General features: G+C 33.5%; 2 protein-coding genes across 3 annotated transcripts in view; both read left to right on the top strand.

The window, feature by feature from the left end:
- Positions 1–2,711: 2,711 nt before the first annotated feature.
- Positions 2,712–9,398, top strand: LOC136802337 (D-2-hydroxyglutarate dehydrogenase, mitochondrial-like). Its single transcript, XM_067059060.1, has 16 exons — positions 2,712–2,892; positions 3,110–3,216; positions 3,404–3,481; positions 3,602–3,642; positions 3,898–4,078; positions 4,294–4,387; positions 4,655–4,712; positions 5,238–5,326; positions 5,704–5,797; positions 6,152–6,282; positions 6,614–6,691; positions 6,952–7,023; positions 7,439–7,547; positions 7,894–7,977; positions 8,329–8,456; positions 8,792–9,398. The coding sequence occupies exons 1-16, from the start codon at positions 2,752–2,754 to the stop codon at positions 8,825–8,827; spliced, it is 1,521 nt and encodes a 506-aa protein (XP_066915161.1). The 5' UTR covers positions 2,712–2,751; the 3' UTR covers positions 8,828–9,398.
- Positions 9,399–11,019: 1,621 nt separating this feature from the next.
- LOC136802338 (DNA mismatch repair protein Msh3-like) overlaps positions 11,020–14,620 on the top strand; it is a 214,101-nt gene continuing 210,500 nt past the window's right edge. For both annotated transcript variants that reach the window (XM_067059062.1, XM_067059061.1), the window contains exons 1-4: positions 11,020–11,270; positions 11,700–12,326; positions 13,570–13,664; positions 13,947–14,089. In XM_067059062.1, the coding sequence (XP_066915163.1) occupies positions 11,127–11,270; positions 11,700–12,326; positions 13,570–13,664; positions 13,947–14,089 (1,009 nt within the window). In that variant the 5' untranslated portion in view covers positions 11,020–11,126. The remainder of the gene's footprint in view (positions 11,271–11,699; positions 12,327–13,569; positions 13,665–13,946; positions 14,090–14,620) is intronic.

Below are 14,620 nucleotides of genomic sequence, written 5' to 3' on the forward strand. Positions count from 1 at the left end.
GAACAAGCAATTTTTGCACATTTATGATATCTTTTTTTAACACACATTCAAAATATTTTTTCTGTAAAGTCAGATTTTTCTAGTAATAAAAGTTAAAGACTATTTTTAACAGTCAATATATGTAGACCTTTGTCGACCAGCACTATGTAGTTGTTATAAGCTTTTTCAGGTAAACACAAATGAAAACTACCGAGACAAGCGGGTGCACCACCAGTTAGTCACACTAGGAAATCAAGCTTTCAGAAAAAACAACATCACTCATCTTGTTATTCAACAGCACTTCGATTTTTAAGGCCTTGTTTGTACTCTAAAGTAAAAATAATCCCGCACATGTAAATGGGTCAGTGTTAGAGGTCCGGCAAAATTTTTTTTTTCATCTATGACAAATTTTAGGCAATTTCTCATACTTTAATCGTAGAAATTTTAGCGAGAGTAATTTTAGCGTATATTAGCGAGTCAGGAAAATCTTGATTTTTTTTGGATTTATTTTAGCGAATCACGATTTCAAAAAATTTCGCGTGGATAAATTTTAGCGAATACTTGTCTGAGAAAATTTCGCGTGGATTAATTTTAGCGAATCGCCATTTCCAAATAACTTTTTGAGATATATTTTGGTGAAAGTTCGAGATATAACGGAGGTTCGAGATAAGCGTGTGTTTTTAAGCCTACATTTTCTTACAGAACTCTAGGGACCGACAAAAATAAATATCTTTATTAGTTTTCGCAAAAATCGTAAAAAAAAAGAAGAAAAAAACTGGATTTATTTTAGCGAATTGCGTTTTTGAAAAATTTAGCGCAGATAAATTTTAGCGATCTGTCGATTCGGCGTGTTTTAGCGAGATAAATTTTAGCGAAAATAGGGAAAACTCGCTGAAACGCTAAAATTAGTCTCGGTTAGTGTAAAACGCAGGTCACAGGTCACAGGTCACAGGTCGCAGGTCACAGGTCAGTGATGACAGGTTAACTCTAATCAATGTCATTGCAGAGGAAAATGTTTGGAAAACACAAAGAATTATCAAAACATAATTCTCAAGCAATTTCATCCATATAAAACCATTTCAAACATCAAAATTCAACCATGTGCTTTTATCGATCTTTCGCAGTTTGCGCCGTGTATAACGCAGACCAGAAAATATTTGAAACCATATTATACCTATAACAGGTATATTACATATTGTAATGTTATATGATGGTTACATATAATAAAACAAATCGCTCTAAAACTACCTTCTCAGAGAACTCACGAGCTTCTGATTGGTGTAATTTTATATCCAGCCATATTGTTATCATCACATTCGGCATGCTGAATATTTTTGGTGCTTTTCTCTTGTAAGACATGATATTTTGTAATTCTGTCAATATTTTTGTCAAAAATTGTCATTAAGTCATTAAAATAACAATTGAATAATTAATTAGTTTCATCCTTCTAAAACCACTCTCTTAGGGACCTCACAAGCTTCTGATTGGCGCCGTTTTATATCCATTCACACTATCTACATCACATTCTGTATTATAAATATTTTTCGTGCTTTTGTCTTGTTAGGCATCATATTTTATGATTTTGTCATTATTTTTGTAAGTAAGTGTCACTATGTCAAAATAGGTTGTTATTCTATTCAATTGTCATTTTATAATATCTAAATAGCATGTATTACTTTTTTGTAATTTAATGCGCTATGTATTGATGTTATGTTATGTTATGTATATGTTATGATCTTTTTTTTTTCCGGTCTGTACTTTGTTGACCTGTGACCTGTGACCTGCGACCTGTGACCTGTGACCTGCGTTTTACACTAACCGAATTAGTCTCGCTAAAATTTCTACGATTAAAGTAGTGTTTGAAAATTTTAATTTCATTGTTCATTAGTTGTTCCTAATGGCTGTGTATGATCATTCAATGCATTCTAACACATGAATCAATAAAAGGCCAACAAAGAAGCATCTGTTGAAAATAATGCCTCTCTCAACCTCTTACTATGGGGGATTTCTCAAAGCTTTGAGGGACACATACAATTCTTCCAGCACGTCCGTAGGGCCAGAGGAACAGAGGAACCATTGGATACTTGCAATTGAAAAGACCAAGTCAATAATATCAACTACTTAGCTCCTTTCGGCAAAAGTGATCATAGTGTACTCTCATTGTCATTTGAACTCTATCTCCACCCAGAAGTGTTACCAGAAAAATATAAATAAATAAATAAAGCAGATTTTGCAGCAATGAAAAGACACCTGAGGCCTTCAGGATGGGTTTACAATTTCAAGGTCAGAGCTGAAAATGGTTCGCGAATGAATGGTTGCTGAAAGGTGTTTCAAGAAAAACAACTGGGAGCTGAATTTTTCCCATTTTCAGTAATGAAAAGATTTTATTGGAAAAGAGGAAGATTTGTAATAAATCGATGAATCGAAAAAATATAGAAAAGATAAGTCAAATCTCCATCGAAAGTGGATAGGATCAATCAGTACAGAGTATGTGATTGCACAGAACCAATCTAACAGAAAGATAATACAAGTTAATAGGGGACCTGTTAAAGAAATAAATAGCATCAAAGATGCCCTCAGGCTACAGGATATTGTCATCGATGGTGTCACCAGAAGTTTTTTTAAAGGATAACAAAATTATTTTCCTAAGAAATCATATTTTCAGACTTTGTGTCTCCTCAAAGACCATATCAATTTTTGTGAAGTTCGAAACCTTATGAGTGATATTTGCTAAGGATAAATTGCTATTTTCCTAAAATTTAGGGAAAAGATATGTTGTATAGTAGAGGTTTGAAAAGATTGATAACCTCTCTGAATAAAAACAAGGGATATTTGTCTGTTGGCGTTAGATGTTCCTCAGTTGACTACACTTACAAAAATTACAATGTACCAAGGAGAGATAATCTGAAAAAGGTTTGGTTTGCTTATTTTAAGTTTTCATTTTAATAATTTCCCATTTAAGAATGCTTTTCCAAGGTTTTTTTTTTTAGTTTCATGAAACTTTTTTCAATATGAAGATACTATTCTCAAAGTTCAAAAGTTTTCCAGAAGCTGCTTTTTGTCCTCAATATAAGATGCATTATGTTTAGCAATCATCTTACCTGCTCCCCTATCATCTTTCTATGACTAGGTTGAAGAATCAGACATCAACTATTTCAAGAGTTTTCTCGGAGATCGTGTTGTAACAGATGTTGATGAGCTTGAAGTGCACAACCGTGACTGGCTTAACCTTGTCAGGTATTCATTTTATGGTAACCAAAAATAATACTTAAAAAGGCTTGTTCATGGTGTTGAGTTAAATTGAAAATATTCTTAGTTGATGAAATACATCTTTATTTATCACTATTATATATTAAGCTGATGAATATAAAAGAGCAATTTACTATTTCATCATTTTGAAATAAATTTTCCTATTCCCTTGCAGAGGCATGAGTCCAGTCATGCTGAAACCAAAGACTACTCAAGAAGTGTCACAAATCATGAAATACTGCAATGAAAATTCGTAAGAATATAAAATGATTGTTTTTTCACCTGACAAAATGATGTTTCAGAATATTTTATTGTTTTCAATTTTCCTGGTATTGTGTTTATATTGTGCTTATCTTTTATTCTTGATTTTCAGATTGGGTGTTTGTCCCCAGGGAGGAAATACTGGACTTGTCGGTAACTAAGATCTAATTTCTTTCACTCATCATATATTTCTGTTTTTAAGTGCTTTTATAAGACAATTATTACAGGGTTTTATCAGTTCAGATTGGAAATATAACTAGCCTTCAAGCTTCCTCATCTGAGGCTTACCTATGGACAATCATTTTATTCATTGATCATTATTCATCAGAATAAAAAACTTAAAAAAATGCAATTACATTAATATCAGATTATTGACTTGACTTTCTTATCCTGACTCTTAATTTTCAGGTGGCAGTGTTCCAGTATTTGATGAAGTGATTCTCTCTTTGAATCTCTTGAACAAGATTCACGAAATCGATGCCACCTCTGGTACAGTAGAATGTGGTGCAGGTGTCATTCTTGAGAACCTGGATAAAGAACTGGAAAAACACGATTTAATGGTACCTTTGGATCTTGGTGCAAAGGGCAGGTCAGATATTCTTTCTTTGAAGTGAAAGATAACTTGCTACTTGCGACCTACAACTTGCTTAGAATTTTTACATACAAGGAATGAATTTAATACCTTAATTAGAAGTTCCAAAGTGAACAAATATTGAAATTTTATAACTGGTTATTACTGTAGCTGTAAGAGAAAAAACGATTTTCAATGATTTTAATTTCTTTATTTTCATTCTTTATCTTTAGTTGCCATATTGGTGGTAACGTAGCAACCAACGCTGGTGGCATTCGTTATTTACGCTATGGTTCACTTCATGGTAATGTATTGGGGGTTGAAGCTGTAAGTACCCTGACATGAAACATCGATGTTTTAAGGAAAAATTGAGAAAACCTAAGATTATTTTCAACTATATACAACAGATCATGGTTTGTTTGATATTAGGCGAGACCAAATCGAAAAAAATGATTTAATTTTTTTTGAAGGTCTTCCCGTAGAGCAATAAGATAAATTTGTCTTACCTTATGCAAGTATGAGCTTTACTTCAGTAGCATACACATAAACTTAATTTGGTAATCGAATGATATTTTAAATTTAATTTTTGTTCAGGTGTTGCCAGACGGAACAATTTTGGATTGTCTTTCAACATTGAAAAAAGATAATACAGGTCGGTTTTATGCTAAACTATTCCATTTAATGATGCAATCTGAAAACTACCAGACAAAATTCAGCTTTCAAAGTTGGACTTTTTCATACTGCACGTGCAAAATTGGAAATTTCCACAGTTTTGGTTCAGTATTTTCCCTATTTTTATTTTTACATTGTATAGTATCAAGGATTTTGCAGCCAGAGGCCTGGGTTGAGGTCAGCCCTCGTTCCCAGGAATAAGCTGGTTCAGTCAGAATATCATAAGGTTATGTCTAAGGGTAGTTGAACGTAATGTGGTACAACAAAGCCGCTATCATTCCTCTCTTCGATGGGAAATCGACCAACTCCTTTAGAGCTTTAGCTTGGGCGATCGCCAATCTACCCATCGGAATATCAGATGAACGTTGTACCCACTTGAAAAACTATAACACTTTCTTTGATACTGGAGGAATAAAAGCATAGTAAAATAGAAAGAGTTGGTGCCGCATTTTAAATATGTAAGTGACAACTACTTTTAATCTTTTCTCATTCTTTCTATTTGTAGGCTATGATTTAAAGCAACTCTTCATTGGATCAGAGGGTACACTTGGTATAATAACTGGTTTATCTTTGATGGCCCCTCCAAGGCCTCTAGTGAGTAACAATCATTTTTTATGTAACTGTAAGAAAAACAAAAAAATCCTAGCATCATCCCAAAGTACTGCATGGTTGAGAGCATAATCAGAAACACAAATTCAAAAATTACACAATTCATACTTGTTGGTAAGGCTAGATTCTAGCGAATTTACAGAACACTTGCCATCATACCATAAGGTATCTGGTTATACAGTTACCATGTAAGATATTACTTACTTATAAGTAATCTAGAATATCCTCCACCTTGCTTTAAAAATCATACCGTAAATAAAATGCCTATCAATTGGGTTTAGTAGTTTTGTGTTGGTGTTACCAGAATGTACACTACAACCTTTTAAATTGTGATAAATTTTATTCTTTTTGTTACTTTTTAGGCAACCAACGTAGCTTTCCTTGGAGTAGAATCTTATGAAGCCGTGAAAGAGGCTTACGTTAAAGCAAAAGGATGCTTGGCAGAAATCTTGTCAGGTAATATCATTTTTCTATAAAAAAAAATAGAATAGAACTTTTCATAAATTACGTCACAAACATCACTTGCCTCGAATTCGAACAATTACCATGGTGATTATGTCTTTTGAGACATTAAATAACTTTTTAATGGGTAGAAAGTAGTTTTATTAAAATCCGCTGGGAGTTAATCACCATGGCAATAATTTCAAAACGAGGCAAGTGATGTTCGTAACGTAATCTATGAAAAGGTCTATTACTAATGTTCGACAAACTCTGCGTAATTTCAAGTAAAAAAGAAAGCAAGTCGTTTTGGCAATCCCCGTTCCAAGTTTCAAATTTTTTTTCAAAAAAATTGATTAACCATTTCTTTAGCGTTCGAGTTTCTGGATAATCATGCAATGTCAACAGTTAAAGAAAACCTGGGCTATTCGAATCCCATTAGTGAACATCCATTTTATGTTCTGGTGGAAACTTCTGGATCTAATGATGGACATGATGCTGAGGTTGGTTGTAAGAAAAGATATAATATTCCATACCTAAACATATTTCTCTCGACGAAACAGTTTTTATAATGAACAGGAAAGTAAACTCAACTGTTTTTTAACGATATTTCTTCTTCTTTCATAACTTCATCAGGTTTTTTTTGTTCGTTATTTTTCAACTTGTTTATTTGGTTTATCTAACAATTTTTATCATATACATTATAAATGCATCTGAAAGAAACATTATGGTCCTTTGCAGTGAATAATATGAGGACTTCTTTTTTGGGCTAAAAATCAAAAATTTGAAACCTGAAATAATTATATTGATACATTCTTCTCTTTCTTTGTTCAGAAACTGGACCATTTTCTGGAGGTTGTGATGGAAACTGGCATAGCAGTTGATGGAACTGTTGCTAATGAAGTTGGAAAGGTGATTGCAAATTTAATTTTAAACTATTGTAATAATTTATATAGTAATTAAATTAAGATACTTTCAAAACAATCTACAAACTTTGTCAGGTTTAAAAGTATCTTAACCTAAATTATAATCAAGTCATGTCATTCTCTCTTCAATGATATTACCAATGTTATATGACTTCTCGAAACAGTTATTTGATTTTTTCTTTTCAGACAACTTTTTCAAGGCTTAATTAAGTTTATTGACCTTAACAGTTCGTTTTTTCTCTGTAGATGCAAGACATTTGGAAGATGCGAGAACACATTGCCGAAGCCCTTCTTCATGATGGAGATGGCTGTTTTAAAGTAGAAAACTAAAATTTCTTTAATTTAGTCAACAACTTTGTTACTAAATTTTGTCCCAATGGGAATTGGATATTTTGAAAAAGTTGAACAACTTAACCTTGCATCATAAAAAACATGATTGGTAAAATCAAAATATCTAAATACGGTGCCAATCACTTTAAATTAAATCATCTTTAAGCGTATCACAACAGGTGTATCTTATTTTTTTGGAAAGGCTTCAATGACTCAATATCGTGTATAGATACACTACAGTTGACGACGCTCTCTATACGAAGGTCTACTATTCGACACGCCCCCTTATTCGAATGAAAATCCAATTTCCCTTTAAAATCGAATTAGTGAGCGTCGACTAGAGTTTATACATTCAATATTAAATAATTTAATAGTTAGTATCGCTCTTTTCGTTCTTTTTCAGTACGATATTTCACTACCAGTAGACGTGATGTATGATATTGTCAGTTTGTTAAGAGAAAAATACAGTCATTGTACCAATCGTATTGTTGGATATGGTCATTTCGGTGACGGTATGTTGAAGTTGATCGTTAATTTACCAGATTATTGATCCAGTTGGACATGTAAAAAACTATTCAGATTGATTGTGTTCTTTTTGTTAGGTCTGCAGGGGGGGGGTCTGTACATTTCCCTTATTTCTAGTTTGAATCGCAGACCTAGACAGATTTAATCCCTATATGAGAAACTCTTTTCCCTATAGGATAAGCAGAATCCTACACAATTCCAATCCTGGATTTTATACGCAACAATATATATAAGTGGGAGGTAGGCTAGGTATGGTTCTTGGGCTAAAGATTTTCTCATGGCCTTTCTTGATTTCAAATTCTCTTTATTTTCAAATTTTCTTTGTTTGTCTAGGGAACCTGCATTTGAATGTGGTGGCGCCAACTTATGATAAAGAATTGATGTATGAACTTGAACCAATTATATTTGGATTTACTAGTAAACTAATACTCGTATACCTTTTCGCCTTTAAAGTAATCTTTTCGACCTCCTACCCACGTAGACAGGGATCTTGCGACTGTGATATCGTGACTGTGATATCGATGCTCTGGCAAGGCCGACCCTTGTCCATACCACGGAAAATTACAGTGCAATATTGCTTACTGTAGAGCAATTTAGGGAGAAAAAGTACCTACCTATCTTTTGGCAGATAAGAAAGAGAAGTCTTCGGGTCGTTTCTGATTTTAGTTGCTAGACTTCATTAGTCCCTCTTTTTTCAATCGTTGTATCTTTAACTATTGCTTTTTGACTGATTTTTCTAAAGTTTTGAATGCAATTTCCTCATTTTAGGTAAACATAATGGCAGCATCAGTGCAGAGCATGGTATTGGTTTCAAGAAGACAAAACACATGCATTATTCACGATCACCAGAAGCCATTGAGGTCATGAAGAAACTCAAAAATCTATTCGATCCTAAGGTATGTCAACAGTTAATTTTAAGGATACCCTCCTATAGAATATTCAGGGTTAAAGTGTTCAAAAAATTTGCTGAAGAAATACGTGGATGACATTTTTTTATCCGAATTTCAAGGTATCGAGAAAAAATACCGGACAGTTTTTGGTTTTTCTATAAGCTTTACCAAAGAGAGATATTTATTTGACCTATTTTTTTTTCATTTCATCTCTTTTTAATAGTCTTTAATTTGAAAAAGAGCGCTAATGAGGCTTTTTTCTTGCTTCGACTTTAAATTTTTTATTAATGTATATACACCACTATCTTTCAATCAATGATGTACATTTTTATGCATTTTAGGGCATTCTTAATCCATATAAGATGTTACCCTCCTAAACAGTAAGATATTGATGGTTTTTATGTTGCAAAATTGGGTTAATGATTACATTTGGGGCTGTCAGTGTGGCAAGAATGTTTGGGAACCTATCGCTAGTAAGAAAATTAAGTTAATTAACTCCAATAAGTTAAAAGTTTTCAATAAAAGCTACCGAATTATTTTAGAATTTTTTGTAGCCGAGATAAATTTCTATTAATTCGTTCAGGAACAAGCTTTGGGATCCCCAATACGATTGAACCCGCAATATTTGTACTCGTTGACGATTTTTCAGTTACTTTTGAAGGTCTTTTGCAGTGTTGATTTTGTATATTGATTTAGAATTTATGCTGAATATGCTTAAAGTAAAACAAATCAACGGGAGATAATTAGCATCATCAATTTGAATAAATTTTGGTCCTATAAACTATGAGTATCCAGGCCACATTTTTTCAGTTTATTTTTTCAGTTTACGTTTTACCAGAAATATTTTTGACGGGTTACTTATATATAATTATAACAATATTTTTTAATTTTGACGATTTTTTGTAAAATATTTTTAGATTTATAATGCAAAAATATTTCATATACGTATCTTTTGCAGGGTTCAGACAGACCCTGGAAAACCTGGAAAACCTGGAAATATGATAAATTTTTAGAAAAATCAGGGAAATTCAGGGAAACCCAGGGAAAAAAAATTTTTTTTCCCAGTCTGCTCAGGGAAACTCAAGGAATTTTATTTTTTGAAGAATGAATGGAAAAAACAGATTTAAAAGTTTTTTTAGTTTTAAAGTGTTTATTCATATATGCAGTATTTGTAGCTTTAATTTTTACCTTAGGTTTACCATTTGATTTGTGTGCCTTTTGTTTAAAGATACATATCTTTTGACTCTGCTTAGTTTTTATGGTTTGCTTGATACTCAGGGAAAAAATAGGGGAAAAATAGCTAAAATGAGGAATTTCTCAGGGAAAAAAACCTTTGAAAATTGATTAAAATTCAGGGAAACTCAGGGAATTTTATTTTCGAAGGTCTGTCTGAACCCTGTTTTGGAAGGGATCACACTTAGTTAAAAATGATATTTGCAAGACAATTTTTCGGAGTTGTCATTTTCAACTTATGAAATAATTATAATCCATCATACTGCATCATAACATACAGCAAGTGCAGGCACGACGCACTGGGTACGGCAGGTACGGCATCTGCGGTACCAGATATTTTGAAAAAACCCTTAAATTCCTCTTTTCGTCGGTAAAATAGCTTAAAATTCAACATTCGCCGTATCAGATTGAAAGAGCTTCCGTCGTGTCTGGTGTCATTGAAATCCCCAGTCACAATCAATTAGATAAAAGCTATTGTTTGAAGCGGAAATATTTATGGAACACTCTGCAGACGACCTTCGAATTTGTGAACGGTCCTTTATAGAATTAAAAATATTTTTGAAGGAAATTCCTTTATCCTATAAACCGAAAATAGAATATTGACAAACGAGATCAGCTTTCAAAATGGGTTACCAAATTTAGTCACAAATCTCCCTTCAACGGGGAAAGAAATGTCTAAAAATTATATTCCTATTTTTCAGATGCTAAAAAACAAACAAAAAAAAGAAAAAAAAACTTTGCAGTAACAACAATAAACGACATTTATTCATTTAAACTTAACAACAAAGAAATACTATTAGCCATTGTTATTGGAGATGATTCCGAGATAATTTGAACCTAAAGAAAGCCAGCGCCTAATACTTTTACCACACAGGTGAACGATTAACTTTCAGTGTTGGAAGTTTCAATTTTGGTACGAAGGTACTTTGATCTCCAATGATGCTCTTTTCATAGGTTTACAGGATCAAAGGTTACAGCATCTTGAAGATGTAATAGTTCGTTTTAGCTGAAAACTTTGTTTGATTTTGTTTTTATTTGTGCCAATGGGTTATCTCTTAGAGGCTGTAAATTTTGCTTTGAGTCAGTATATTTCGAAGTAACTGTGTTACTTCATGGGTATATTAATAGATCTTATCGGAGTTTTTGATTTTTCTAAAAAAGCGATGTATTTTGGGATTGTTTCGGGAGTATTACAATAGAAATCTCTTAGGAATTCCTCGAGGGATTTCTATTGTAATACTCCCAAAACAATTCCACAATGCATCGATTTTTTAGAAAAATAAAAAACTCCGATAAGATCTAATAGTAGGAGAAGAACCTTTGCAGCTGTAACCAGAAAATCTGCACTACTTTAAACTCAATGGCCATCATGTTATCAGTATCAAATACTTTTTAGATTAGATCCTATAAAAATGAAACATTAATATCAACAAGAACAAAATCATGCCTGGAATCAAAAGAAAATCAACACCTGGCAAGGATAACCAGCAAACAATATCCAGATTTTTCAAACCCAAATCTACTGATGCCAACAACAATGGTGGTGGTCAAAATCATGAGAAAACACCAAAAAGACAAAAGAAAGTGGTAAGAGATTATATATTGTTTGTCTCAAGAGCATTAACACCCTTGTCAGGGTTTATTTTTATCAACAAGAACTTTCACTTTCGTACAAAAAACTGTTTGATTGCCAAAACCCCATAACAAGGTATTATATTCTAAAACTGGGCCATTTAGAGCAAATCAACTTTTGATAGCCGAAAATATTTCCAAAATAAATGCGAGTCAGTCTGGGGTTTTTATAAGACATGAAAAGCATTTACTTTCTCACCTCAAAATTAATTTAAAAAAAGACTTTGGTTTGGCAAAAATAGGAAATGTAATGTAAGATATAGAAACACTATTCCCTCTACAATATTCATCTAACTATAAGTATTACTACTTTCGTTTGAAATGAAAGTTTTTTTACAGATTGCCTGAATATCCTTACTACCAATTTTCAATTCTTCATTTTAGCCTGTTATACAGATTCTTGATGATGACATAGCGCCTAGTCAATCACCGGCAAAACCTTCCTCACTTCAGAAACAAAATAAACTTCCACACGATGAAATAAAAAAAGAAAATGATGGAAATGTAAACCAATCTTTAACGCAACCAACAACTCATAAAATCACAGTAAGTGAAAAATGCCTCCAAAAATTGGCTCGGTATTCCATTGATAATACACTATCAACAAATGGATCAATGACACCTTATTTCACCAAAACCACATCGGAAGAATCGATTGAGACACCATCTTCAATGGAGCAATCAAACATTAGCAAATCTCAACTCAACAACTCAAATCTCCAAAAATTTGCTCATTCACCTTCAATCGTTCACAAAGAAATGGCTCAAACCTCTACCCAGTCAAATTTTGACGAGACAGTACACAGAAAAATATTCGATCAAAACAACAATTTCTCAAAACTTGGCACTACAGAACCACCACCACCACCATCCTCAAATACCAAGAAAAAAGGAAAGATTGTTTACACTCCACTAGAAAAACAAGTTTTGGAATTACGTAAACAATCCCATGGTGCAATGCTATTCGTGGAATGTGGATATAAATATCGATTCTTTGGCCAAGATGCAGAGGTATGTGAAGAGTAAGAGAAAAGATTCGATTTAAGGGTTCATAATTTTGGCGTGTTGAATTTCGTGGCCTGAGGGACAAAGCAGTGGCGTTGTGGGAAGAATTTTCTGGGGTGGCCAAGCAAAAATGTAGTGCTCTTTGAAAAATATTTTGTTTTTGCGTCCCCTTCTAACCCTTTCAATAGACCTTTTCATAAATTACGTCACGAACATCACTTGCCTCGTTTTGAAATTATTGCCATGGTAATTAACTCCCAGCGGATTTTATTTAAACTACTTTCTTTTCTTAAAAAAATCATTTCATGTCTCAATGGACATAATCACCTTAGTGATTGTTTGAAAACGAGGCAAGTGATGTTCGTGACGTAATTTATGAAAAGGTCTATTGAATAGCGAGCGAAGCAATCAGAAAGAAATCAATGTATTAGTCCCGCTGCTGAGGTCGATAAATGTTTCATTTCGTGACGCACCTCTTAGAACTAACTTTTTTTGGTGGAAACTCGCGAATTAGCATATGTAGATTCCAAAATCAAAAACTGATGGAAAACAGGGAATTTCCCCACAATCTGCATTAATTTATGCAAAATTAAACACCTTTTTGGCCACAAATAGGCCCATAACTTTTGATCTAGAGAAGTTGGGACTTTGGTGTAATACACTTTTTTGCTCAGTTTGAAGAGCTCTATCATGTGATATAGGTCTTTTTTTAATTTGAAGACCCCCCAAAAATCATGAATTTCCAGGCCTTGCAATTTTGCCTGGAAACGCAAAAATCGCCAATTACTCGTAACTTGCACGATAATATCGTGGAAACTTTTTCATTTTGGAATCTACATATACTAATTCGTGAGTTTCCACCAAAAAAAGTTAGTTCTAAGATGTGTGTCACGAAAATTGTTTTCTAGCCACTTTTTTCGATCTCAGCAGCGGGACTATATTCCGAATACAATGCGAGATACATGTGAAAGGGCGCCATTTTCGTAATAAATGAGGGTGGTGTTTCAATGAGCACTGCGTAAGTTTGAATACGAAATTATTACGATTTTCCATTTTGGCAGCCCTTCAAAAAAAGTAATATCAATGTATTTGTTTATCCTTGCTTGTAGTGGAAGTCCGAATTCGTTCTAAAAAGCCAAAGGTCTAATTACTGGTATTCCGTAGACAGATTATAGCTTCAAACAACTTTATTTTCAGCGCTGGAACACTATTTTGCATCTTCAAGAATTTAGTTTAATTAATTTAACAGGTTGCATCCAAAGAACTGAACATTTGTTGTCACATGGACCATAATTTCATGACTGCAAGTATTCCTGTACATAGGCTGAATGTTCATTTGAGCAGGTAAGAAACCTCGCTTGCTAGCCATCATCAATAATGTTTAATCTTCAGCTCTGGTACGACAAAGAGAAATGTAACCTATTTAACCTTTATCATATCCACCAACCATTCTACATCCTCTTTTACCAATGGAAAAAAGTTCATGTTTTTCTTTTCTCCTTTATTCATCTGTACTTCTGCACATCGCACTGAAAGAGAATGGACTTTAAAAACATAAAGGTGCGAAATTCTATCCATTGACACACTTGCTTAATAATTTACTGCACTGTCTTTTACCTTTTATAGATTAGTAGAAAAGGGATACAAAGTGGGCGTGGTCAATCAAACAGAGACCGCCGCCCTTAAAGCAACGGGCGATAACAAGAATGCCCCGTTTACACGACAAATCACAAACATCTACACCAAAGCAACTTTCATCGATCGAGAAGGTATTTATTTTTAAAATTAAGTACATTTTAGAATTTCGTGACGTTTTTCCAATCCATACAATCTGATACCATCTTGTTTGATACTAGGTTGATTACGACTTAAAATCTTTGAGCTTCTAATTTTGACTCCAATTTACAAGCCCCAGCAAAAGTGATGACATCACATGGGGACCAGGCAAATGGTCAAAAGTTTTCACATGCTTTTGTGATCTAATGGGCCTAATTGATCGTTTTTTGTCGGGTTTGGGTCCCACGTCGGGATTTTATAAGATTTTCGCTTCCAAGTAAGATACTATTGCATATAGCCCCCCCCCCTCATTATACTCGTCTCAGAACTTATTATCACAGTGAGATTGAGGTCATGTTCAGACTCGTTCCGAAACGAAACGGTTCCGAAATGAGTGTGAACGTCGAAATTCGAAACGTCATAAAAGAAGACGTTACAAAGCAAAAAGGATCGAAATGGTTCTGCTCCACTTTTTTCATCAGAACGAAACTGCTCCATTTTCTTTCTCCAAAACGTTCCGAAAC

The sequence above is a fragment of the Clytia hemisphaerica genome, unplaced genomic scaffold (genome assembly GCF_902728285.1).
Source record: "Clytia hemisphaerica strain Z4C2 unplaced genomic scaffold, Clytia hemisphaerica genome assembly, whole genome shotgun sequence".
NCBI lineage: Eukaryota > Metazoa > Cnidaria > Hydrozoa > Leptothecata > Clytiidae > Clytia > Clytia hemisphaerica.

Excerpts from the sequence above, each read along its gene's own strand:
- LOC136802337 (XM_067059060.1), top strand. The coding sequence starts at position 2,752 with ATGTTGTATAGTAGAGGTTTGAAAAGATTGATAACCTCTCTGAATAAA. Across the intron at positions 3,482-3,601 it reads AAATACTGCAATGAAAATTC|ATTGGGTGTTTGTCCCCAGG; the intron begins GTAAGAATATAA and ends CTTGATTTTCAG. Across the intron at positions 5,798-6,151 it reads CTTGGCAGAAATCTTGTCAG|CGTTCGAGTTTCTGGATAAT; the intron begins GTAATATCATTT and ends CCATTTCTTTAG.